At 37.1% G+C, this 22,961-nt stretch overlaps 1 protein-coding gene across 1 annotated transcript in view; it reads left to right on the top strand.

The window, feature by feature from the left end:
• The window catches only part of LOC580797 (semaphorin-5A), a 103,337-nt gene that overhangs the window by 30,189 nt on the left and 50,187 nt on the right, over positions 1-22,961 (top strand). Inside the window, exon 7 of the mRNA XM_011664005.2 lies at positions 22,146-22,178. Coding sequence (XP_011662307.1) covers positions 22,146-22,178 — 33 coding nt within the window. The remainder of the gene's footprint in view (positions 1-22,145; positions 22,179-22,961) is intronic.

Consider the following 22,961-nt stretch of genomic DNA (forward strand, 5'->3'; position numbering starts at 1 on the left):
GAAACATCTTCTCCTTCCTCTAGCGAGTGTAGTAGGGCGGTAGACGCTATCTGTCCAAAGAAGCGTAAACACATGTGACCTATTTTAGGACGCTTGCGTGGTATTGATTATTTGGCCGATGCCCGAGATGCGACGCAGAGATTTCTGACACATTGCTCTGCGGACCAGAAGAGATAGGTCTGGTGTATCAAAGCACGTGCTTACGTCATGCCGAAAGGCCTGTACCATGGGTCGAGGAAAGGGAATATTAAAGTAATCTTTCGAGAGTTATCGTTGATTTGTTTTGGTTGAGATGTGCATGTCTCTGTGTCTGATGATGATATGGTGCCACTTGAGTTGAAGATGCCTGTCAAGTTACCCGGGCTCATTAATTCATCCTGCCCCCTGCTTGATTAGATACAGACATTCTGTCCTACTTTAAGCATCCTCTTCTTAAAGGTCTCAGCTGCCTTTGTCAAAGCAGCATATTCTTGTTCTAAATTATTTTTTGATTCTTAAAAGTCTTGAAAGCAGATAAACAAGTGCCTCGGTAAATTCTTATAGTAATTCATTGTTTAGAATCTTGATAAGCTATATAAGAAAGGATATTCTGATAGCTAATTTTGATTGACAGATTCTGGTATTAAAAGAACTTTCTGATTAAAGCAGCATTTTCTCATTAAAAAATACTGGTATATTTGTACTTTTGGATGTCACAAAAAAGTTGTTGAAACAATTGCCTTAATAATTCCTTCAGAAATGAATTTGTCTAGACTCGTCACATGTTATGAGACAGGGTAGACCGGGGGCTATAAATTCAAACTTCTCGGTGTTGATTGAAAGGATTAAAGAATAGGATTGATAGATAGTAATAACATCTCATGGGGTTTAATGCACTTGATATTAAATAAGAGGAATAAACACCAGAGGCGGTGAGACACAAAGAAGCGCTCACCGAGTATTTTTATCCGCTTGGAAAGGTCTTCGTGCCATCACTGCTCACCGAGATATCTGTTCTTGATCAAGAGAGTTCAGTCAGAGAAGGGGGAATTGATATATTTAGTATGGTTTGGTTTGTGGGATAACAGAATCATTCGCAAAAGTGGGTAAAACACTCAGCTGTACCGCCAATTCATCGAGCATGCTTTGAGAACAAATAAAGCCCATTGATGGTTCAATCAAACAGATGATTTTATTAGGCGGTTTGTGAAAGGATGTATCCATGAACTGTTATTCTAAAATTTGATTAAGGGAGGGGGGGGGGGTGGTAATCTGGATTTCCTAAATTCTATTTAATGAGATCTTACCATTATTGCACAGTGTGTATTTATAGGGAGGACCCGTCAAAGAAATTGCCTTAATCCACTACGTCTCCTTCTATATTATTTCACAGTTAAGCCTATTGTGGGACCCTGGAAATTCTGAATTTGATTTGGAAGCTCATAGAGCCCAATCAAATATCTATACTTGATCTGCCCAAGCAAATCATCCTACTTCATGGCAGTTAGCGAGTTTATGATGCAATAAAAAAAATGTCTGATCACTGAAAAGATGAGAAAAATGAAATTGGGATTGAAATTTTCAAGAAAATGCTTGATGGAATGAAGGATATGTGGCATGATGTACAAGTAGGGATAAGCATTCTGAGGTTGGAAAATAGGAACAGAATTGGAGCTTGTAACGGAAATTGTGATGAATGCATGAGGAGAAGCTAAAAATGTAGTCATATTGGCCACAATGGTGATGATGATTGTGAAGTTAATCATTAGAAATAGTGTTCCTATTCGTCCCTTAATTATTACTATAGACATGAAAGTAGAGCTTGTAGATTGAGAGATACCCAACATTTAACATTATTACACTCTTCGTTGGTAACATTTCATTTATCATAAAGGATCAGGGATATCGGTCAAAATTAATTTATATCTGAACCTTTTCTTCTTGTTGACGGACCATATAAGATAGAAATCGGAACCCAATTTCAAACAAAGTTTACTTCTGTGCCTGCTTGCTGATGATACCTGTACTTGTAAAGCATCATTCCTTCATATAGGGCCTATTTTTCCTTCAAATGTCACAAACAAAATGGCGGAGCATTATGGTGACCTGTTTATCCCATTTATAGGTTATACAACGGTCATATTGATGTAGGCTTTGAGGTGGGTCTACAAGAGATGGTATGATGTCATGTTGTAATGTAATACAAAGTTCAGATATGGTATGATACATCAGTCAGTGAGCAATTGTCTCTTCAGAATGTTCAGACATCATAGCTAGTCTTTGATTCCGCTCACCTGTATATGTAGGAATGAGTTGGTAGTGTGTCCCTTAATTGCTGCCATATAGAAGAGCAGAAATGTAAAAATTATCATCATACCTAACCGGAAAAGTGAAAATACAGTCGAAGTGTACAAATCGTGTAGATCGACAGATCATGTGAAAAAGGATGCTTCCATTCTTTTCAAATTTCAAAGAAAAACTGAACCCATGATTGATTTAAGCTGGCTGGAATATTGCATAATTAGGCTTATGTAATTAGAACTCTAATTTATACACTTCTGCTATGTTTGGAATGATTCCCTCCTGCCACCCTTCCACCTTGAGAAGTTTTTCAGGTAAGGTCTCCCTAAAACAAGCAATCAGTCACTCTTCGCACCACGATGCAGCCATCCCGCCCTGTATATCTCCAGATCACGATATGACGATAGACAGGGCTCACATACCCCGTCCCGTCGTGAAATCCCCCTCCTCTAGGGGGAAAGGAGAAGAAAACTGGGATTTGATCACCGCTGAAATCTGGTTGATAGAAAAAGTTGGAATCAGCGGGTATTTGCGCGACTTTTACGTCACTTGGCGGCTTTCTGTCTGTGCTCACCTGATGATTGGAAGCACACACGGTAGCGTGGACCGCTCACTGAAATCGTAGATGAATCAATAAGTGGCTTAATCTCGTCCAAATCTTTGACTAATAGGTTGGAATTCTTGAGAAGTGGGCACCGAGAAAAACGTAAATTCCTCTGTTTTTGGTTGGCAAAAGGTTAAGTAATAAGAGCTGTACAATAGAGCTAGGCCGGTACAGATTTCCTTCCCCCTTATTTTGACACCTTGAGAAGTGCCCCTTCTTTTGTTGTAGATGTTACGGGTTACGTGCAGGATCAGCATTAGTTTTTAGAATGAAATATTCATTTGCTGAAAGGAAATCAATTGTACTAATGTGTAGCCCAAAATTATTTAAAGTCAGGTGTATGTTATCTGCATGTATCTAAAGGCATATGTTGACTCCTTTAATTGAATGCAATGTATAATTAGCATTTTTTTTTGCCTTCTGTTTTGTTTTTTGTTTGCATCTAAAATATGTAAAGCTTTGTTTCAAGATGATGGCCATTTATGATACTGATTTTAGTAATGAATAGAAGAGACATTAGCAGTATGTTCCTGAGTTTGAGGATTCTTCACCGTGGATGTAGTGCAGCCATCCTGTGGAAATGCTAGAAAGGGATGGTCCAATCTCCTTACGCAAGGGATGGTCTAATTATGTGTCGAAGGTAACCGCATCGTCGCTCCTTCAAGTGCAAGAGGAAAGCCTTTGATTGTGTCCAGCCTACATGGCTCGTCTTTTGAGGTTTCTGGCAAGTCTTGCAGCAATGTTAAGGTCCCTTGGGGAATGAGCCGATTCCCGTTGGATCCTCTTCAACAAGAGACATAGTAGGTTGTGAGACGACGAGACTTGACGGTTTGCCAACATTGCAGGAGAATTGGAACTGAAATGGCTCGAGGGGGGTCATTGCTTATGGGCAAGATCCGGGATGTTTCCAGCAAAGTAAGCTGTCAATTGATTTATGACTTTCTACTCTTGGTCATTGACATGATATTTAATTTAATAATCATAATCAAAGACATCACAACCATTGCTTTTACTCTTGGGTTTGCATTAGTGGCAAACAAACAAATCAGACTTGTGACATTCGTACAGACTAAACATGTCTAGATTAATCTATCACACACAGTTTTAATTTTGCTGATACAACTCAAGGGAACGAGGGAATACTACAAATCTTATGCGTTAAGGATTTGCTGACTGGCTTGCTGGCTCTACTCGTAACTTGTGACTGGATTTGTCAATTAGAACCTTTCTATTATTAGCAAGTAATGCTCGTAAAAAAGAGACATGGAAAATCCAAGCTTTTCTTTGAATCCGCTATTTCTTCCCCTGCTGAGGAACGTGACTATGTAACCCAGCATGGTGAGGTGAGTAATGAAGGGAAGGATGTAGTAAGGAGGAGGATAAACGCAAACGAAACTAACCAGAAAGTGTTAATGTTCATTGAATGGGGATGATGACGTATAAAGGGACTGGCCCAGACGAGAATTTGGCCATTCTGTCCAATTTAATGCAGCAATCTAGTATATTTTAACTGATTTGAAAGGATGATAAGAAAGATGCTCCCTTGTTGGTCTTTCTTATTAGGGAACATGTGTGTTGAACAAGAAGGAAGTTGTATCAGTAGGGATGTCTCAAATATAGCAGATTCTGTTCAAATCTATAAATAATGAATATGAACAATTTGTATTTAAAAATAGCTTTCCAATAAATGTTGGCGAAACGAATCAAAATCTATTCAGATCTTATGAAAATTTGTTTTATAGATGTATTTAGAAAAGCTGAGATTGAATTAATTGAAAATATTCTTTTACAATATTAGAAAAAGGAAATTGATTGTTGAGAAAATGATATTTTTGCAATATGTTAAAACTTGCAACGACTTAACACAAATGTAAATGTTGGTATAGTTACACTACTAATGAATTAGCTAATGAAGTAAAGGACATAGTTATCCAGATATTATTAAGTGGATGACTGGTTTAGCAGACGGACATTGCTCACGCAAGGTCTTGATAGACAGTATAGACGATGATAGCGCTGTTGCGGTGGTTACATAAAATCGTATGAGGATCAGAAAGTGGAATAATGAAAACAAGCAGATTCTGGGTGATAGAATGACATGGGGCAAGTAGGGGTCGAGGTTCAAAAGACCAAGGTTAGGTCATCAATCAGTGATCAAAATGGTCTGGCTCAGGATAGGAAAAAATAGTAGAAAGTTCCTAGGAGCATCTGCCTTTAAAAAAATGTTTTATATATTTTGCCTAAGTATATATGATTTGTAGTATATGAAGTGGTTCTGACATGATCGAATTATCAAATTATGGATGTTTTTGAAAAGCTGATATGAGATACAAATGGAAGGATAAAAGTGGGATCGATGCCATATTTCCCAGTACCGTTTTGTACTTCTGATGAGGAAGCAACTAAATTGTCAAATCTATTTCTGTGTCTTTCTCTCTTTTATCATAATATTTCAATGATTCTTGTCATATCTCGCTTGGTCTCTTTCTCCCTCCCATAAAACCCCCACTCACCCTCTCTCTCTTTCTCTCTTTTTTTCTTGTCCCTCGATCCTTCCCTCCCTGCATCCATTCATCCTTTTCTCTTACCCCACCCTTCCTCCCGCTTTCTTTCTCTCCTTCTATCTGTACCTCTTGTTTTCCTTCTTCCTCTCTCTTCCCCTCTATTCTTTCTTCCTTGCATGAAACTCACATCTATTGACAGATGTCTTGAAGATATTAATGAAAAAGCCCTTCATGTCCTTGTAATCACTGTATGCTCTCTCTTGTTTCCGAACAGAAATAACCCGGTAGGGGGCACAATTAGGCCACTTGCCCAATTACATTTCTACATTTCGTTCCCTCATTTCTCATAATTTGTCCAATTTACCGCACATGTCAAGAGTTCCCTCCATTGGTTCCCGGTGGGAGATTCATGCAGATTCTACCAGCGAACAGTGATGCCTTTCAATGACGTCTCTGGGACGAGTTGTCATAAAGTTGATGTTTTACTTTGCATGTGGCCATCAAATTTAACCTGAAACCGAAAAAGGTTGCATTTATGCATACAGAAGCTTATAAGTATGGGAGCTGTGAGTTTATACAAGGGCTAAATATAAGTCATGAAGGATCCCTTTCTTCTGTTAATTAGTCCAAGTAAGTGGCCGATCTGGAAAACAATCAAATTTCTGATTGACAGTAATGAAGGAGAATTAAGTCCTTTTGTATAACATTTATTAGATACCAAGCAGGCTCTACTTTATATGAATTAATGGGGTATAGTTTTACAGAGAGAGGAGAAAATTTAAAAATACATCTCAAGGTAAAAAAAAAACTGTGCTTGTGCACCAATGTAGTTATAGGCAAGAGCTGCTTAGTTGTAATGTCTGTTGAGAGCCAGAAGGGCGTTAACCCTATGATGAACGATATAAAGTAGTGTCCTTCTAGCTCTGACCATGCAGATGATAAGATCGATGAACCCAACTCCAAACAGTGTCAATCCAAACACATTGATATTGATGTTCATGGGGGCATCCATCCTGTTTCAAAGGAACCCTCTTACCTGTACCCCGGTGCGTTGGCATACCAAGTCAATACCCAGAGGAGGGTACAGCAGGGGTATGGATGTACCCAATTACATTGAGCAGGGGGGCAATGTTACACTCTCCCTTTTTTGTTAAAGACTTGCCATGGACATTCAGGATCTGAGTCAGTTTAGGCATGTTTGAGAAAAGAAGTTGTTCTTAAGCCTCATAAATTTATTTTAGGAAGTAGAAATAAGGTTATTATGTTGGACAAAAACAAAAATCTGAATTTATAATATGCCCTTTAGGCATAGTTAAATATCTGATCGGAAGATAAGTATAACGGGTAAATCTATAGTCTCAATTTATCTTGTTTTTGTAAATAAATGTATTCAGTGAACTTTTGAAATTTCATCTTAAAAGTGGATGGCAGCAAGAGATATTAGCCTCTGCCCTCGTTTTAAATTTATTAATAGATCAATGACCCATTTTCCAGCTTTAATTATAAAATTTAAATGAGAGGCTCAAAAATGCATTAATTTTATAATTGTGTCCTCAATCTTTTATGGAATTATTTGTAAAGATAAAAGAAATGTTGAGCTGTCAACCAAATTTTTCATTTCCTGCTGTTTAATATGCATAAGAAGAGTTATGTCCACATCTACTATAGATAGAAACCTTACAAAGACTCAATTCTGTTGTGACACTTCTAATCAAAATATAGTGGAGTTATGAATCAATAAAATGGTTGCTTACATAGCTATAAACCATGTCAAACCGTGACGAAATATGTCATCTATTAGCAGTCATTTTCAAACAAAGCTGTGGAATGATGTTTATATACACATAATATATGTAACAGTCTTTTTATGTAATTTCATTCTATCTTTCTCCTCTTAAATGCTTTATAATTCCTTTAAATCAGTTTCTGTTTAACCAAGCATGCCAGACTGCTGGCCATAAAACAGTTCTCAAACCATTTCTCATGTCAGAGCACCTAATATATCAAATCAAATGGGGCAGATAAAAGGGTGCATCTTCCAGGCAAATTGAGGGTGAAATTTATGACTCTGTCCTTTTAGCCACCCTACAACAGTTACCAGCTGGTTCCGAACTGGCTGCTATCCGGCTTTGGGAATCCCTTTCATGCTCTTTGGTTGCCTCATTTTATTATCAACAGTTTTAAAGGTAATATGTGAAATTTTATCAAGGCTATGAAAGTGCTGAAATCATTTATTGATTTGTTTTAGAATCTTAGAACTTTAGAACAGAACATCACTGAACATCAATGATCAATATTTGAAACAGAAATGGAAAAGTATAGGTGATGTTCAAGAAGAGAAAAAAGAACTTTATTTGTACCATGTTACAGATAAATGGAAAATGAGAGATAATATCACCATAACTCAATGAATAATCCAAAGGTTGTCGTAATGATTTGTTCATTCCAAAGAAGGAGAAGAAAAAAAAAACCTTTCAGTGCTCCCCATAACATTTATTTACTGATAGTTTGGAACATACTTTAAAAAGTAAGAAAAATCCTTTAACCAAGATGAAAACATTATTTCTGGTTTTGAATGTTTAGGTTGGTAGGTGCCAGTAATGAAACTTACCACCATATCTGTTGTAAATTAACGACCATTCACGGTATGTTTGCTTTGCATGACACTCACTGAGCTGAAATTAACGACCATACTCATGATGCTTGGCATGTACATTACATGTACCTACATTTCACATTGAACCCCCCCCCCCCCATGCATCATCCAGCTATGTGTGAGGTTAGGAAGATTAGCTAAATATTACATAAAAATTGTACAAGAAGTAATGAAGATTCATCCTACCATTTTGTTAGTTTGTTGAAAGGGAATGAATGGCATAGCCATTACAAAGAAATTGCCATGGCTTTAAACTTTAAAAACTGGCAGTATCTCTTTACTGAATTTATATCTGAAGCTTAAATATTCTAAATATACATGTAGGATACTCAGATGGAAACCAAATATACAGAGAAAAATGTTTCTTGGTCAATGTCCCCTTCAGTTTCGATGAAAATTTGCTTCATTTTCCTTTAGATACACCTGATACGAAGCCAATTAGGGTTATGAACTTTAGTAATATACTTTGACATCCTGACATTTGATAGTGACATTAGCCTGAAAGCTTGTGTCCTGTTAAGATTGACCTTAAGAATAAGATGGACCTTAAGAATAAGATGGCCTAATTGAGATGTTAATTGGCCTAAGGCTATGTTGTTGTCAGTATTTCATTGGCCTAATTATATAAGAGTGACATGATGCAAATTCACATTTGACATTGATTCAAAATCTTTAGGGAGGAAGGTGGACAGTGAAACCGAATCAATTATAAGTTCTTGAATATGAGGTCTTGGGGGCATGCTAGTGGATATATATAGAGTCTAAGGTTGGGAGGTTATTCTATATTTAGATGGTCCAGTTTTATCAGAGAGGGAAGGGTTGGGGTGGGCTTCCGTACATCACTGTTGGGAAACCATGTGCCTCTAAAATGTAGATCTGTGGAATTGAAAAAAATGTTTTTGAAACATTAAATAATATTAAATTTACTCTTAGCTTTTAATATCATACTCCCTTATTATCCCATGCAAAGTGTTGATTAAGTTCAAAGAATTATCTTTTTTTGGAAGGGGGTGTGAGATTGTGCTATTTTGTTTCGATTCAAACTAGATTTAGTCATATACCCACATACTGTTACTGTAGATGTGTGCATCTGAAGGGTACAATTCCTATGTTTGTAATGAGCAATACTTTCAAAGCAGGTTATACAAACTGTAGTATTAGAAGTGATTGAGAAAAGTTCAATGTGCTTGTATAGTCAGAGTTTGGCCAGTTTTTGCTTTAGCCATGTCCAAATGAATCTCATGAGGTCATGGTTGATCTAGTATTGATAAGTCATCATGCCCAGGGTATAGTCTCTGATGGCTGGAGACACACTGGTCATTTCAGGTCAGCAAGAATAGCCATATGTCTGCTCTATCAATCAATCTATCTGGCATCTCTTGATATATCCATGGATTTCCTATGACGTCACAAGAACTGAAAGGAAGGGGTGATAAAGCTCTGATTAGTATTTTGACTGATGTAACTATGTCGGGCATCAGAAGGGCTATATACGCACATTCAATGTTGTGTCCATTTGGAGGAAGGAAGGCGCTAACTCCTGTAACTCTGTACACAGATTTAGTGCCCTTTTGGCTCTCAGCAGACTTTGTTATAATGTTTATCATCTGTTGAAGGCCAGAAGGGCATAGACTTGTATAACTTTACACTACATTTAATGCTCTTCTTGCTCTCAACAGACAGGTTCCTCCTCTGTACCTCAGTATAAACATGAGGAAGTCAAAACTGAGAGAAGCATAAGGTGTTATGTGCAATAAAGACTGAAATGACACGTTGTCTTTGCAAACCCTAGTATTCCCTGTGACTCCTCTCCATTATAAAGCAGCTTTTATCAATTTGATCAAAGCTATTATTAAAGTCAAAGTAATGTTATCAAAGCTCTACAACTTTCCAAATGATGACAAACATCACAATGACCGGTAATAATGGCCTGCAGGTTGGATCGTACACTTTCATCAATCTTTTAGATCATTTTTCATGACTAACAGCAAATTTTGAGGATCCAGTCTGTTTCCTTTAATTACATCATGCTACTCGCTGAGAAAAGGCTACTGAATTGGCCGGTGTTCTATGACTTAGCTAGTGTTCCGCTGGGTCAGATTCCATCTCTAAAGTTCTGTCTAGTCAATCACTTGTCATGACTAAACACTGACCAAACTGTCAAGACTTGTACAAATCAGTGTAAAGACTGCGTGTCCCTTTAATCACTTTAATACTGTTATGAATGTCAGATAACCAGTATGATAACTAGTATGCCCTGTATGTAGGATCTAAATAATATTGTCCATGCTCAGGCTATGTGAAATAGTGTTACCTTTTCTCAGTATTACTTCTAGGGCTTCACTGATGGTAACTTTACAGGAAAGTGGAACAGTTTCTCTTTCATTAACACATTGCCTATACAGAAATCAGATGGCCTTTTTTATTAAGCCTATGGGAATTAAAAAATCAGTAGCAATGGGTTACAGAACTTAGGACACTGTCTACAACATGCTAGTCCTGCTTCATGTTGCATTAACCTTGCATATGAAATATTACGCACCTAATATGAATTCATGATCATGTCTTTGTTCCTGAGACAATACCCAACTCATCCTCCTACCCCTATTTGAAATAACACAAGGGGAATTGGAGTCATCATGACTAAATGTGTGCTCTAGGAATCGAAAGCGGTATTTGTGCCAGAATATTGCGTTTTTCTCTCCTTGATACGAAGCAGATGGGACTCCCGGAGGTTTAAATTTATGCATTGTGTTCGAGTCCTGGTTGATTTACTATCTGGTATTAAATCAGTGAGTAAGTTTCCTCTTGTAATGGGGTGTGATGTTTAGATGTAACAGGTTTTATCTGTCCACCTCCTCTTCTTCGTTCTACTTCATGTAATTCTTCTCCATCTTACCGAATTCCTCTACTTGGTGAAGAACTGTGCTTGTGCACAGGGGAAACGGTTGCACTGTCATTGTCGGTTATCTGATCTAAGATTCAGGAAGATTAAAGGACAGAACAAAGTTTCACAGAGATGTTGTTTGTCGGGTTATATAGCTTGTTGCTTGAATAGGGTCTGAACTTCTGAAGCATCTCCAAGTTTCAGGATATCGAGAATGAATCATGATGTTTGTTGTCGCAGACATAAAAAGACCCTCATTGTATATCTTCCTGTTGTGGCATATGTACCTTTATCAGTAAATGATTCATGGGTATCAGGAGTTCTTGGCAAAGACCTCACTAGCATGAATTCAGAGAATCCAGGAATAAATGAGAGCATGGCAGCTGTTGCCCTTGTAGTACATGTATATATCTTTCATAACCATGACAGTAGCTGTCTTTCTCTTGGAGTTCACACAAGTATTAAACGTGTACGCAACTGATGAAGTTTCATGTTGTCTTTGTATAGTGGCCTGTATGTGATCAGTTACATTACCTTGGTTTAACTTGTTGAATACTACTCTGACTGAAGTGCATCGGAAATATGTGTTATACTCAAATGAAATGGTATCCAGTGGGTTAAGGCTCGACCTCAGGGGGAAAGAAATAAAAAGAGAAAGGGTGTGGCTGTATGAGAGCCATGGACCTGAATTCGGTAGTGATAGAAGTTTGGGATAGATCCATGCACTAGTGGACAGGTCACAATGGTGACCAAAGGACAAGTCTCGTTAGTCAAAAGCCGTCATAAGATACATCCAAGATGTCATGACAGTGTAATCTCTATCTTTCTATTCCAAACTGTCCATCTGTCTTATGATGAAGATATCGTTCCAAATCCTCACCTTGCCTATATCTTGCAGATTTCAAATGCAATTCAACATGTTTTGTAGAGCTGCCCGGGTTTAGGGATGGGTCACAAATTCTCTGAATTCTAGCCAGGATTACGGCAAGAATTCTACCTCAGCCCAGATCATGAAGGATGAGCTTGTTCTGCTCATCTTGAAGAATTTTCTCCAGAGGTCATGCCGGGCTTTGTAGTGTCTCCAGCAATTTGTCTTTCAGGCTTTCTTAATCTGGCTTGCCTGTTTACCAAGCTTTAGTGTTACCATGGCAACTGATCACTTGGTACTCTGGTAGGGTCGAAGGGAATTACTGTGCGCAATCCTGGAAAATTATAGTTGTAATTGATACCCTGTCATGGATCACCCAAACGACCCAAAATACAGACAATTTCATACTGCTACATCAATTTGTTAGTCTATTCCAGGCTATTCCAGGCTATTTTGTACAATTTCCCCACTGAAATGAGCTTTAGTATTTATGATTATGGTCCTAGTTCATTTAATTTTCAACCTGTAACATGAAATGGTGATGTATATGTACTTTCAGAAATGCTTTCAATATAGGGTTATACCATTTTCTCTTTGAGGCTTATATTTTCATAGTGCATTGGTTTCTAAGTTACATAGTTTTATGCTTTTTTCTGGCTTTTATTAAAAAAAGAAGACAGATTATCTAAGAATGAATTAGCCATTGTTGCCTATCCCAAAAGTACAAAACCTTATTTTCCCCAAAAAGGGTGTAAAGATAGGAAAAGGAAAATACCATAGCTGTCGCTTATACTTTGCCAACTCACGTCTGCCCAATCTAGTGGGTCATCGCTCTTCTGGGTGATGTCTAGCCAAAAAAATATCAAAATCTTTTTGATAATATTTCTCTCTTTTCTCTACTATTTGACTGTCCCTGAGGCTTACCAGTATTCCGTCCGATGGATTAGCGAGATTTTCTTTTCCAAACTGACTGAGGACATCTCCAGTTTTAATGTTTTCCCCAAAGCTGGCAATAAAATGCCAGTTATTTTATGTTGCCATGGTAAACAAAACAGGGCTCTGATAGAAAGTTTTGTTTTGATTCTGATTGACCATTCTTTGATGCTGGATTTAGGAGTATTGAAAATGAACACATTCAATTAAGGAGTCACGTGAGAGGAAAAATTTTCTAACATATTTGATTATCTCCAATGTTGTGCTTGTTTATTAGATGTGGTTGGCATGTTGTCAATATTTTGATCATTCTGCGGTAAATTCTTAGTTACATGGGAAATGTTGGCGACATGTCCACCGATTGACAATGACTATCCCTGTGATTAGATTAAAATATATTTCCTGTTTAGCTTTCTGGTTAATCCAAAACGTCATGTTCGATCTCTCACTCATTCATCCCTCTCATTTTTCTCTGTAGTATCGTTCAAGAAATTAGCCCACTTTATATTGCCATTGACATTGCCAGAACATACAGCGCATCGATCTGCAATCCAACCTCAGATCTGCCAAGTTTCACACAAAAGTTTTGACAAGACCTGTCTGCCATCCGTTTTTTCTCTTCCAATCTTCCGCCCCCGCACCCATGGACATGCCAAGATAGGGACACCTTGTCCATTTTCCTTCACCCCTCCATCCCTGCTCCTCCGATAGAAACTTTGTGGCATTCTTAGAGATTATGGAAGTGGTAACTAGCCTGGAGAGCGGAGAAAGAGAGAAGCAATTGTCTATGTATTGAGCCCAATTTTCTTCCCAGTTCTATCCAATTTCCTGGAGCTATTTTTCTGCACATTGTTGTCGTTACTGGCAAATATGATTGGATTCACGAGCTAGGGCTATTGGGAAGAGTCTCTGCTTGTCCACATGTTTTTTTTTATCTCTTTCACTCTCTTTTAAGATTAAAGAAAGCCGTATCTTTGGAAGTCGTGCTCGCATTCCAATGTGATTCACACATAGGCCTCTTTACTTTTTGTTCAGAACCAATTCCATTTATTTTAGCTCTATTTTGTTGCTTTTTTTTCAATGTAATGATGAATTCATACAATATATCCCTATGGTATTCTTATTTCACTTCTTTCTTTCTTCCTATTTTCGTATTGTTTTCTTGCTCTTTTTCTTTCCTTTTCATTTTTTGTGAGTATTGTATTTTACCTTTCATTTCAAGCAGTCTCTCTTTTCTTTCTTCGGTAAATTCCACATACAAGACTTTTAAAATATCTAAATCAGATATTTTTAAATCATCGACCCCTGGAGGATTTACATGTCTCAAATAGATAGAGACTACATTAAGATCGACCTGTTATGTTGTGCGTTCTGTGTTTCTAAAATGAAGAAAGGAATATTTTAGTTTCTAAACAGTAATGGACAAGGGGGGGGGGGGGACATGTTTTTCGTTATTTTTGAACTGATAGCTTTATTTGATTATTGAGAAAGGGGCGTCCCCATGTAATTCTTTTGGTAACTTTCTTGGTAACTTTCTAATTAAATTGAGCTATCTATTCTGTTTTTAATAATTTTCTTACAGCACACTTTACTCAAAATCTAAATTGATTTTTAATTTTTGGTTTTGTTTTGTTCGATACTTTTAAAGGAAGACAAATATAATCTAACCAACTTTGTGGTAAATAGAATTAGCCTGTGACAAACAATTTAGCTTTGTTTCTTTTGATTGCAGTGGTTTATTTTGAATTTCTTGTTTACAACAGAGAAAGTGTGCTTTTCTCTATAATTGAAACTATTCTTTTATTCTTGATGGAATTTATTGATTGAATCAAAACAAAAAGAGAAGTCCCTCTTGTGTTATGCTATACTTGATTCTACGATTAAATGCTTGGTATGTATATCTTGAAGCGATATTGATCGGTGGTTTTCAATGTATATAAAACAAAAATGTTATTGAATAACTTTGCTGAAACTTCATTAAATGACAAATTGCACCGACTGCTCATGTCTGGAGAGACCACTAATTTGATTATGTGACAGAAACCTGAGCTTGTGTTTTTTATCAAATTTGCAATTTTGCAATTTACTTTTTCGTAAAGGGGTATGTATCTTTTGTAGTATCATGATTTAAAGAGGGGGGGGGGGCTTTTTTGAGCAAAAAGAATCAATAAATGTGCGGTGTGTTTTCTTGAAGTGCAGGGGATTACTTCTTTTATTTACTGGTTTGTTTTTGCTTAAAAAACACTCCCTCGCCTATCTCCCTTCATCAAAGCTAGATTGCAGATATTTGCACATTAAAGTGCTTGTTATGATCGACTTGCAGAAACTCTAGAACACTTTAACAGATTTTATTCCACTTGTGGCATTTTAACTGGTGTAATTCATCTTACTCACAACTTATCATCTAACTGCAGGTACTCATTGCATTGTACCATGCTTGTCTTCCTTGCAATCATTTATATTCTGGATAATTGATAGTCTTGTTTGATGGCTTGCATCAAGTACAAGCAAGCCTAGCTCTGCAATGACCAGTCTCAACACCATGCTTCACGGGACACCTCGCTTTTCCTTGAAACAATTTCTGGCGGTTTCATCGTAGGCCATTGATTTCCGTGTCAGATATCACTCGCCATGCTGTTCAAGATGCTAGCTATAATCACAATCAATACGGCCACATAATATAATTCTTTAAAATACTCCATCCTGTTCCTTGCATATTTTGCAACAGTTTCAAAACAAGGCATCAAGAAATTTGTCTGTATATCACCTTCCCTACTGGGTCCATTGCATGCTCTAATTATGATCTCCCCATTCTCACAATATGTGGTTCTTTATAATCTTTGTAACTTGCAACTGTTTCAACTTCGGCTGCCCCATGGCTAGGTAATAAGTTTGTTTCGTGATTAATCAGTTTGTCCCTATGATTGGTTAATTGAAAACATGAGATTTTTGTTACTTTTTGGACCACCCTAAGCCCCGACTCCTTAGAGCTGTATTACATTGAAAAAGAGTTCAATATTTAGAATGCCTTTGCTAGTCTCTTTGAAGGTGTATATTGCCAATGAATTCATAAAGAGCCAAAACAAAGTCGGTCTGAATCGCAAGTATCATATCATTACATTTTCTTAGATACCTTCCGACAAGTAACAAAGTATCCTTGTGTAGCCTGTAAACAAATTACTCTGATTGTCTTGGTTAATTGCTAGGTGCAGGCTCCCTTTTCTTAGACTTCTGTAGAAGTTTTTAATGTAATAATTCAGGAATTGATTGAAGGTTCATAATCATAATAACGCCAGTATCTCAAAACTGTGTCTAAATCAGAAGAACATATAATAGTTTTACAAAATGAAAAGCTGCATGTAAAACTGAAATAATGGAAAGCATTAATAGTTTCATTTGAAGGTTTTCATGTATCTACAGCACTCTTTCAGGAAATTAATTTGATGATTGAATGATTTTATTGAAAGCCTTGGAGTGAGACTTGTAGACACACTTTGGGTTCCTTCATAGTGTCGGAACAATAAAACCTGCAACAGTTTCAGGTATGGGACACCCCGGGGATGTGCTTGTTAGGACTAAAATTGGATTATTATTAGAACCATCAGATATTTGCACAAGATATGATTTCATCCTCACAGCAGGCCATCATCCGATTTCAACTGACCACGTACTTAAAGGGAGAGTTTTACCAAACCTGTTATAACTCCTTAGTTCTCATCTATTTTAACTCCTTGGTTTAACCGTTGAAGAATCCTTCACAGCAGCCACTGAGAATTTGGCTTATCATTGATTTTTGGGGAATATGAAGTATTAAACAATTTGATACCTACATGTATCATCAGATTGGGATACATCATGCAAATGTATCTGACAGATACAAAAAGAACCTTTAACCCATTGCTTCTAGAAACTGGGTGGGTTCATGTATTAATCCATTAGGAAACATAATTCAGTAGTCAACAGGTTAAAAGGTCTAAAAGCAAGTCATTTGTCATGATGAAGACGTGGGCTAACAATGCAGTGGCAATGGAGAACATTTTTAATGAGTCTTAGGTTGGAATTAGATTTTTCCGAATAAGCAATGAATTAGTCTTAAGTGAAACATTTTTTGTAACATTTATGCACCAGAATAATCGATAGAGGCATGTGACCTTTGGGGGGCATTAAAATCCCAACTCTTGTAGGTGCAGTTCTATTCAAATTTTGGCTTTCATCTTTCAGGAGGCACTTTAACCCTAACCTTAAGCAGCGTCCATTCTAGCGGACATCTGTTGTAGACTTTATAGGGTGTCAAGAGTTGTAAGGGGTTACGAAGGAGTCCTGCATAGTCTTGTCCACTTTGGATACTACTGTAACGCAATCCTTATTCTATCATTGTTCAACATCGACATCTCTGCCACTTGATACCCGTCATCACCTAAATTGATGTAATCCCAAAATGGACGCTTTTTATTTCCTCAATGGCACTTTCATTAAATTACAAATGGAATTCCTTGATCAATCTTAAACGACTCTCCGTGATCTGTGCTCAATTGTTTTGAAACCCCGTCCTGGTGAACGAAAGGAGGGCAAGGCATTGACCAAACAAAGGACCATCTAGCACCTGTCGTCCCTGTCTCAGGAATCATCATTACTGATTCTGTCTGATATTAATGTGTAGATTTGATAGTTTAGTTCAATCATCCATCTCCCTTGTGTGGGGTCAAATAGCTCAACAATCTTCCATTTATTGTCATACCATGGCCATACTGCACAGGTCTCTATTTCACCGTTTACCTCACTGTTCTCTATATCCTCATATGTCCTTCATAGTGGCTCTCTAACACTTTTCTCAAGACATTCCACTGTATTTATCTCTTGTGTATCCCATTGTGCTTATTCCCAAATTATTTCAAAATATCCTCTCTCTCGCTCTCTCTTTCTCTTTCTCTCTCTCTTTCTCTTTCTCTCTCTATCTCTCTCTCTCTCTCTCTTCTCAATTTTTTTTTCATTATGGAAATCTACATCCTATTAACTTTTCCATGTGTCAGTTTGAAATGATCATAATCTTAGGTTTTATTAATTTCTTCCTGGTGCTACCAGAATGCAGTTCATAAAAAGAAAATTTACATTTGCCAGGAGTATGAAATAAACAGATTAAAAAATTTGACCCATTCCCTTTTTTGCTGTTATTATTAGAAGCTTATCTGTAATCATCATAGGAATCACGAAAATATCACCACTTTTGGCATGCATTCTATCCGCAGAATATATTAAAGACTTTAAAAGATTGGCAAATGACCACAATATTCAGAATTGGGAAATTTACCCAATCAGATATCACAATCCACTCTTGGTGTATTTACTTCATTAACTTTGAAATAAATGAGCGTAATACATTTGGTTGTTCCACATCTTCATCTGATTACAAACCTCAATTCAAATTACAGCTGATATATGTGCTCCCTTCATGAGTGATACTAGTGATAATGGTTGATTGAAAATTAAGGCATCACAACATGAAACATAAACTAAGCTCTGAAGAAGATGTGTTATGCAGCGGCTTTTTATGATTAAGCCATGGATTAAGCTGTGACAGCTCCAGTGTTAGCCACCAAAACTCAACAGTTTGGGTGAGAAAAGTAGCTTAGATCAGAGGTCAGTGTAGTTCCGGTCAGAACTAGGGAATAAATATTTCTTTGGAAGACTGATAAAATCAACCGCACTGACATCAAGCCAAATATGCCGACTGCATCCACTCAGTGTGTTTGTTCAGGCCTTTGGTCCAAAATCAACTTGGCAATGGTCTATACCGTCTGTACGCTTCGGGCTAAGAAGAGGTTAAAGTTTAGCAGCCCAAAGTACTTGTCAAGAGTCACCCGAATAAACAAACAATGTCATTCCTAGCTACATCTATATTAGCATCATATGATAATGCAAGGGGAAAGACAGAAAAATACTGTTGACCAGAAATGATGGCTAAAAACTCTGTTGTTTCGCCTGGAGATTAAAAGAGTGCCTTAACACTAAGTATATAAGAGTGAACTTGGCTGAATAGCTTCGCTTCTTTCGCCATGTTCAAGAAAGGAAGTGCCTCAAGCCAACCCCAAGCCAATGCCACCTTGACCACAAAACCTTCTTTAGGGATATCACCGGCCATGTTTTTGAGATTTCTTGATGAAATATCACTCTCTCAAAGAGACCTCTTATCTGATGGTCAACTCTTGTCCATTATAGCAACTGTGAAATTGGTATAAATTGTGTACCTTTTGCAATTAGGCAGGAGGCCCCTTGAGATGTGGAGTTGCCTCGCTCCATTGTCCGGCCCCAGAGAGGGGGAAAGAAGAGGGGGGGGGGGGGATGGTGAAGGCAGAATAGAGAAACAGAGAGAAACGGGTGAACGGGAAAGAAGGAGAGACAGAGAGGGGGAGACAGAGAGAAAGAAGGAAAAAAGAAAAGAAAAAAGACTTGGATAAGAGGAGAGGAAGGAGGTTAGACTTTGTTTTGCAATGTCCCCATTAAACTGACCTGTAATTGACCCATGACCTGTGATGACCTGTGACCCCTGTATGAATATGAGTATAGTTGATGGTCAGTAGTGTAGAGAGATGAATCAATTATGATATGGTGCTTGATTGCATCTACCTTAGGGAGTCTGCTTTCAGATTGGGACCAGGTTTACCAGCTCCTTCCAGACTTTGTGGGTGATCTAATAATAAGATTAAGGACCAGGAGGAAACTAATCAAGTAGTAGATCACTGCATTTATCAAACAGAACTGAGTATAATATTGTAAAAAGAAAGTACAAAATATTCTGATGAGATACTTAAACAGATTTGTAAAAAAGAAAAAAAAAATTATAATTTTGTCTGAGAAGGATGGATTCTTTTGAAACTTGTCTACACAGTTGGGAGAGATCAAATGTAAAGGGCACTTAAGGGCACTTAAAATATTTACCCTACAACCAGAAGAATGTTATATAGAAATCTTTCAGCTATTTCACTGCACACGACTACCTTCAATTATCTTACTGTAAGGAATTGTGACTACCAGTAGACATTAATGGTTTGCTAGAAAGATTCACATCATTTGGGAGGATGCGCTATTTTTGCTCCCTTCCCCACCCATTCCTTTCAAAGGAGATCACATAATTGGATAGAATGATGTTTTTCCATTGGATGTGGAGTAACTACTCAAAGAATAGATAACATTTGGGATGCATGATTATTGTTATATGATTAAAAGTAAATGATATGTGTTATTGAGAATGGGAATCCATAGTAATGCTTCATTATGTGCTAGGCCTTCAAGATTTCTTTAGCTGGAAATTGAAATCCTTTCATGAAAGAGCTAATGTTTGAACAGACTAGGTGTGTTATTAGGCTGCAAGAATGGGCTATTTATTACCTCTTATAAAGCAGACTCTCGCCATAATAAGTCATGAAGAATTTAAATACTTCATGATCTCTTCAGCATGAAGAGTAATGAATAGTAATGTACATCATAGGCTTCTCTCATGATACACTTTCACATTATGTTCCTTTCTTCATATTGTCTGTTAAGATCCAGAACGGCGTTATATATGTGTATAAATATATAAGTTAATGCTTGTATTGCTCTTTGCAGATGATATCTATCCCTCTCCTTCTTTTTGCCATACCATTTCAAATCTAAGACATAGCATATCTCAGAATTTCAAAGGAACTTACTTTTATGATATGATTATGAAAAGGTCCCCTTCATTGAAAGCATATTTTCTGTTGGTAGCCAGAAGGACATTAACTTGATATAAACAAATGAGAGTTAATGCCCTTCTGGCTCTCAGCAGACGATTTGTGGCAGGTAATTACAATGAGGCCTTACAAATTTCATGTGATTCTTGTGGCTCAGGTATGAGTATCTCATTACTTGACCAAGTCAACAGAAATTCAATCTAAATGGGTGAAATAGAGCTCTTGGCTGCAAAATGTGTTTGAATAGTTACAATGGTAGTAAAGATCAAAGATATTCTTCACAGATAGCACCCTCCCTTACCTATGTTGCACATGTTACGAAAATGCAAAGTTGTGCTGAAATCAGTATAAAATTTGGACTACTGATGCCTTATTACAAGTTATAATTTCATTCTAACTGCAGATATAGTGAAATGGGGGAAAGGTGTATTATTTGCTGCATTTTCATCACTTTATGATTTTTGAAGTAGTGTTAAAAACTGTGTTAGAGAGGGAAAAGTGTAAAGAGGGGTAACCAGTTAGAGGTGTGAGAGACTTAATGGTAATATTGGAGGGTGGAATGCGATATGAGAGGAAGGAAGAGAAGGAAAGAGGGGAGGAAAGATGAGAGGAAGAGAGAGGTTTACCAGAGGATCAGCTAAGGGGAATAAATCCCTTGTCACATGTCATGTACACATGTTAGATATTACCAATGTCATTAACCCTTACACTGCCTTCATGATATGTGCAGGTCTGCTTTTGCACTTGTTACATATGAAGTCGTAGTAGTAAAGTGAAATTTGTAACAGAGAAAAGGTTAACTTTTGTTTAATAATGAAGAGAATTAGAGAATCCTCCTCCAGTTAATATGTGGCAACTCTGCTTTGCAGCATGACATTATCTTGTGTAGTCAGTGTCCAAGCATCTGATATTAAAGTAAAGGACATTTTCAAGACAGAAAGGATTAAATTTTGTTTAAAAAAATGAAGAAATTGGGAATCTCCCTTCGTCTCCTCTAATATGTGGTGTCAGTACTCTTTAGGGGGACATTAATTTATAGCATCAATGTCCAAGCATCTGATAGAGTGAAGTCCATGTTCTTTTCAGTGTTCATTCTCCTCCACTTAACTAGACATTAAACGTTTCAAAATTCAGCGATTTATATAATGACCTCAAATATTAATCTTATGATGTCATGAAGTAAAGAGACATGATCATTTTTTTTAATATCGCTAAAATTTGATTCCATGAATGCAGATTAGAGAAGAGCAACTGCCAAGTCTGTACGTTAGGTGATGATGCATTGTTTCCTCGTCATTAACCACATGAGTTTAGCTAAAGGATTGTGGGAAGGCGGGCTTTACGCACATTGAGGTTATATCGGTTTTGATGACGAGATGAAAAAAATCATGCCATGGTGTTCAATTTCACTGCACTTTTAATAGTTTGATGACATTAACAAACAGGAGTAAACCTAAAATCATGAGCATGTACTACATTAATAAATGCTGAGTATATGCTTCTAATAATTATTTACTCTTTTATGTATAGAAGAGGATATGAAGTTTCCCCATCTTATGTTTCCTATGAATGTTATAAAAAGTACTCTGGTATACAAATACAAAAATTATACAAATGAATTTGATTTATGCCTTTTAAGTTTTTATGCACAAAAATTAAATCTTTTATTTTTTTTTTATCTTTCCTCATTTTCTCCTTCAGATCATCTACTCAAGAGTCGCCCGAGTATGCAAGGTAGGATCAGAATGCTATTATTTATGAATTTTCAGAAAACAAATGTGATGAATTTACAATCTGTATCCACGGCAACCTCTTTGAATGAAACCTACGTCAGTTGGGTGATTTCCCATGGACAATGTTGTTTTTTCATCATTATGACTTGGCAATTGTTTAGTAGTTGAAATTTCCAATTTATATCCGCTCTAGAATCTGTCAAAACTCATCATTCCCTTCCTGCTTTTTCAATGTTTTAGAAATTGTAAAATATATCTTTTTGTTTTGGGTAAAGGGGAGTGTAACTTAATTTTTCTATCAATTGATTTACCTTCAAGGTAATCTTTATCCCCTTCTCCATATTTCTTTCTTCAAGCGTGTTGTGTTTCTCCGTCTGTTTCTGCAATCAAAATTGCCATGATCAATTACATTTTACTTCAAATTTGAACTTTTCTCACAACATTTAAAACCCTGACAATTGACAAACTCTCCTAATCAGCCTTGACAAAATGAATGGAAAACTTCCTACTGGTCTGGTCATTATTAATGGAGATTATGTGGAAATATTGATATGAGGACTGCTGGGGGTGAAAAATTGCACCCCTCAAAATATTGCATGGTGTATTTGACTTTGGTAGTAAACACCACCTCCCGCGGTGTTAGGAGAAGAGAGATGCAATCAAAATATGAATACTTCTTGTTTTTCATCACTTGATTGGGGTGGGCAAAACTGTCATTCTTTCATCGCTCATTACCGGGGGTCCCACTTATAGCGATTTATGTTGGTATAAGTGGTGGGAACGC

Source organism: Strongylocentrotus purpuratus, unplaced genomic scaffold (genome assembly GCF_000002235.5).
Source record: "Strongylocentrotus purpuratus isolate Spur 01 unplaced genomic scaffold, Spur_5.0 spur5_scaffold_6, whole genome shotgun sequence".
Lineage (NCBI taxonomy): Eukaryota > Metazoa > Echinodermata > Echinoidea > Camarodonta > Strongylocentrotidae > Strongylocentrotus > Strongylocentrotus purpuratus.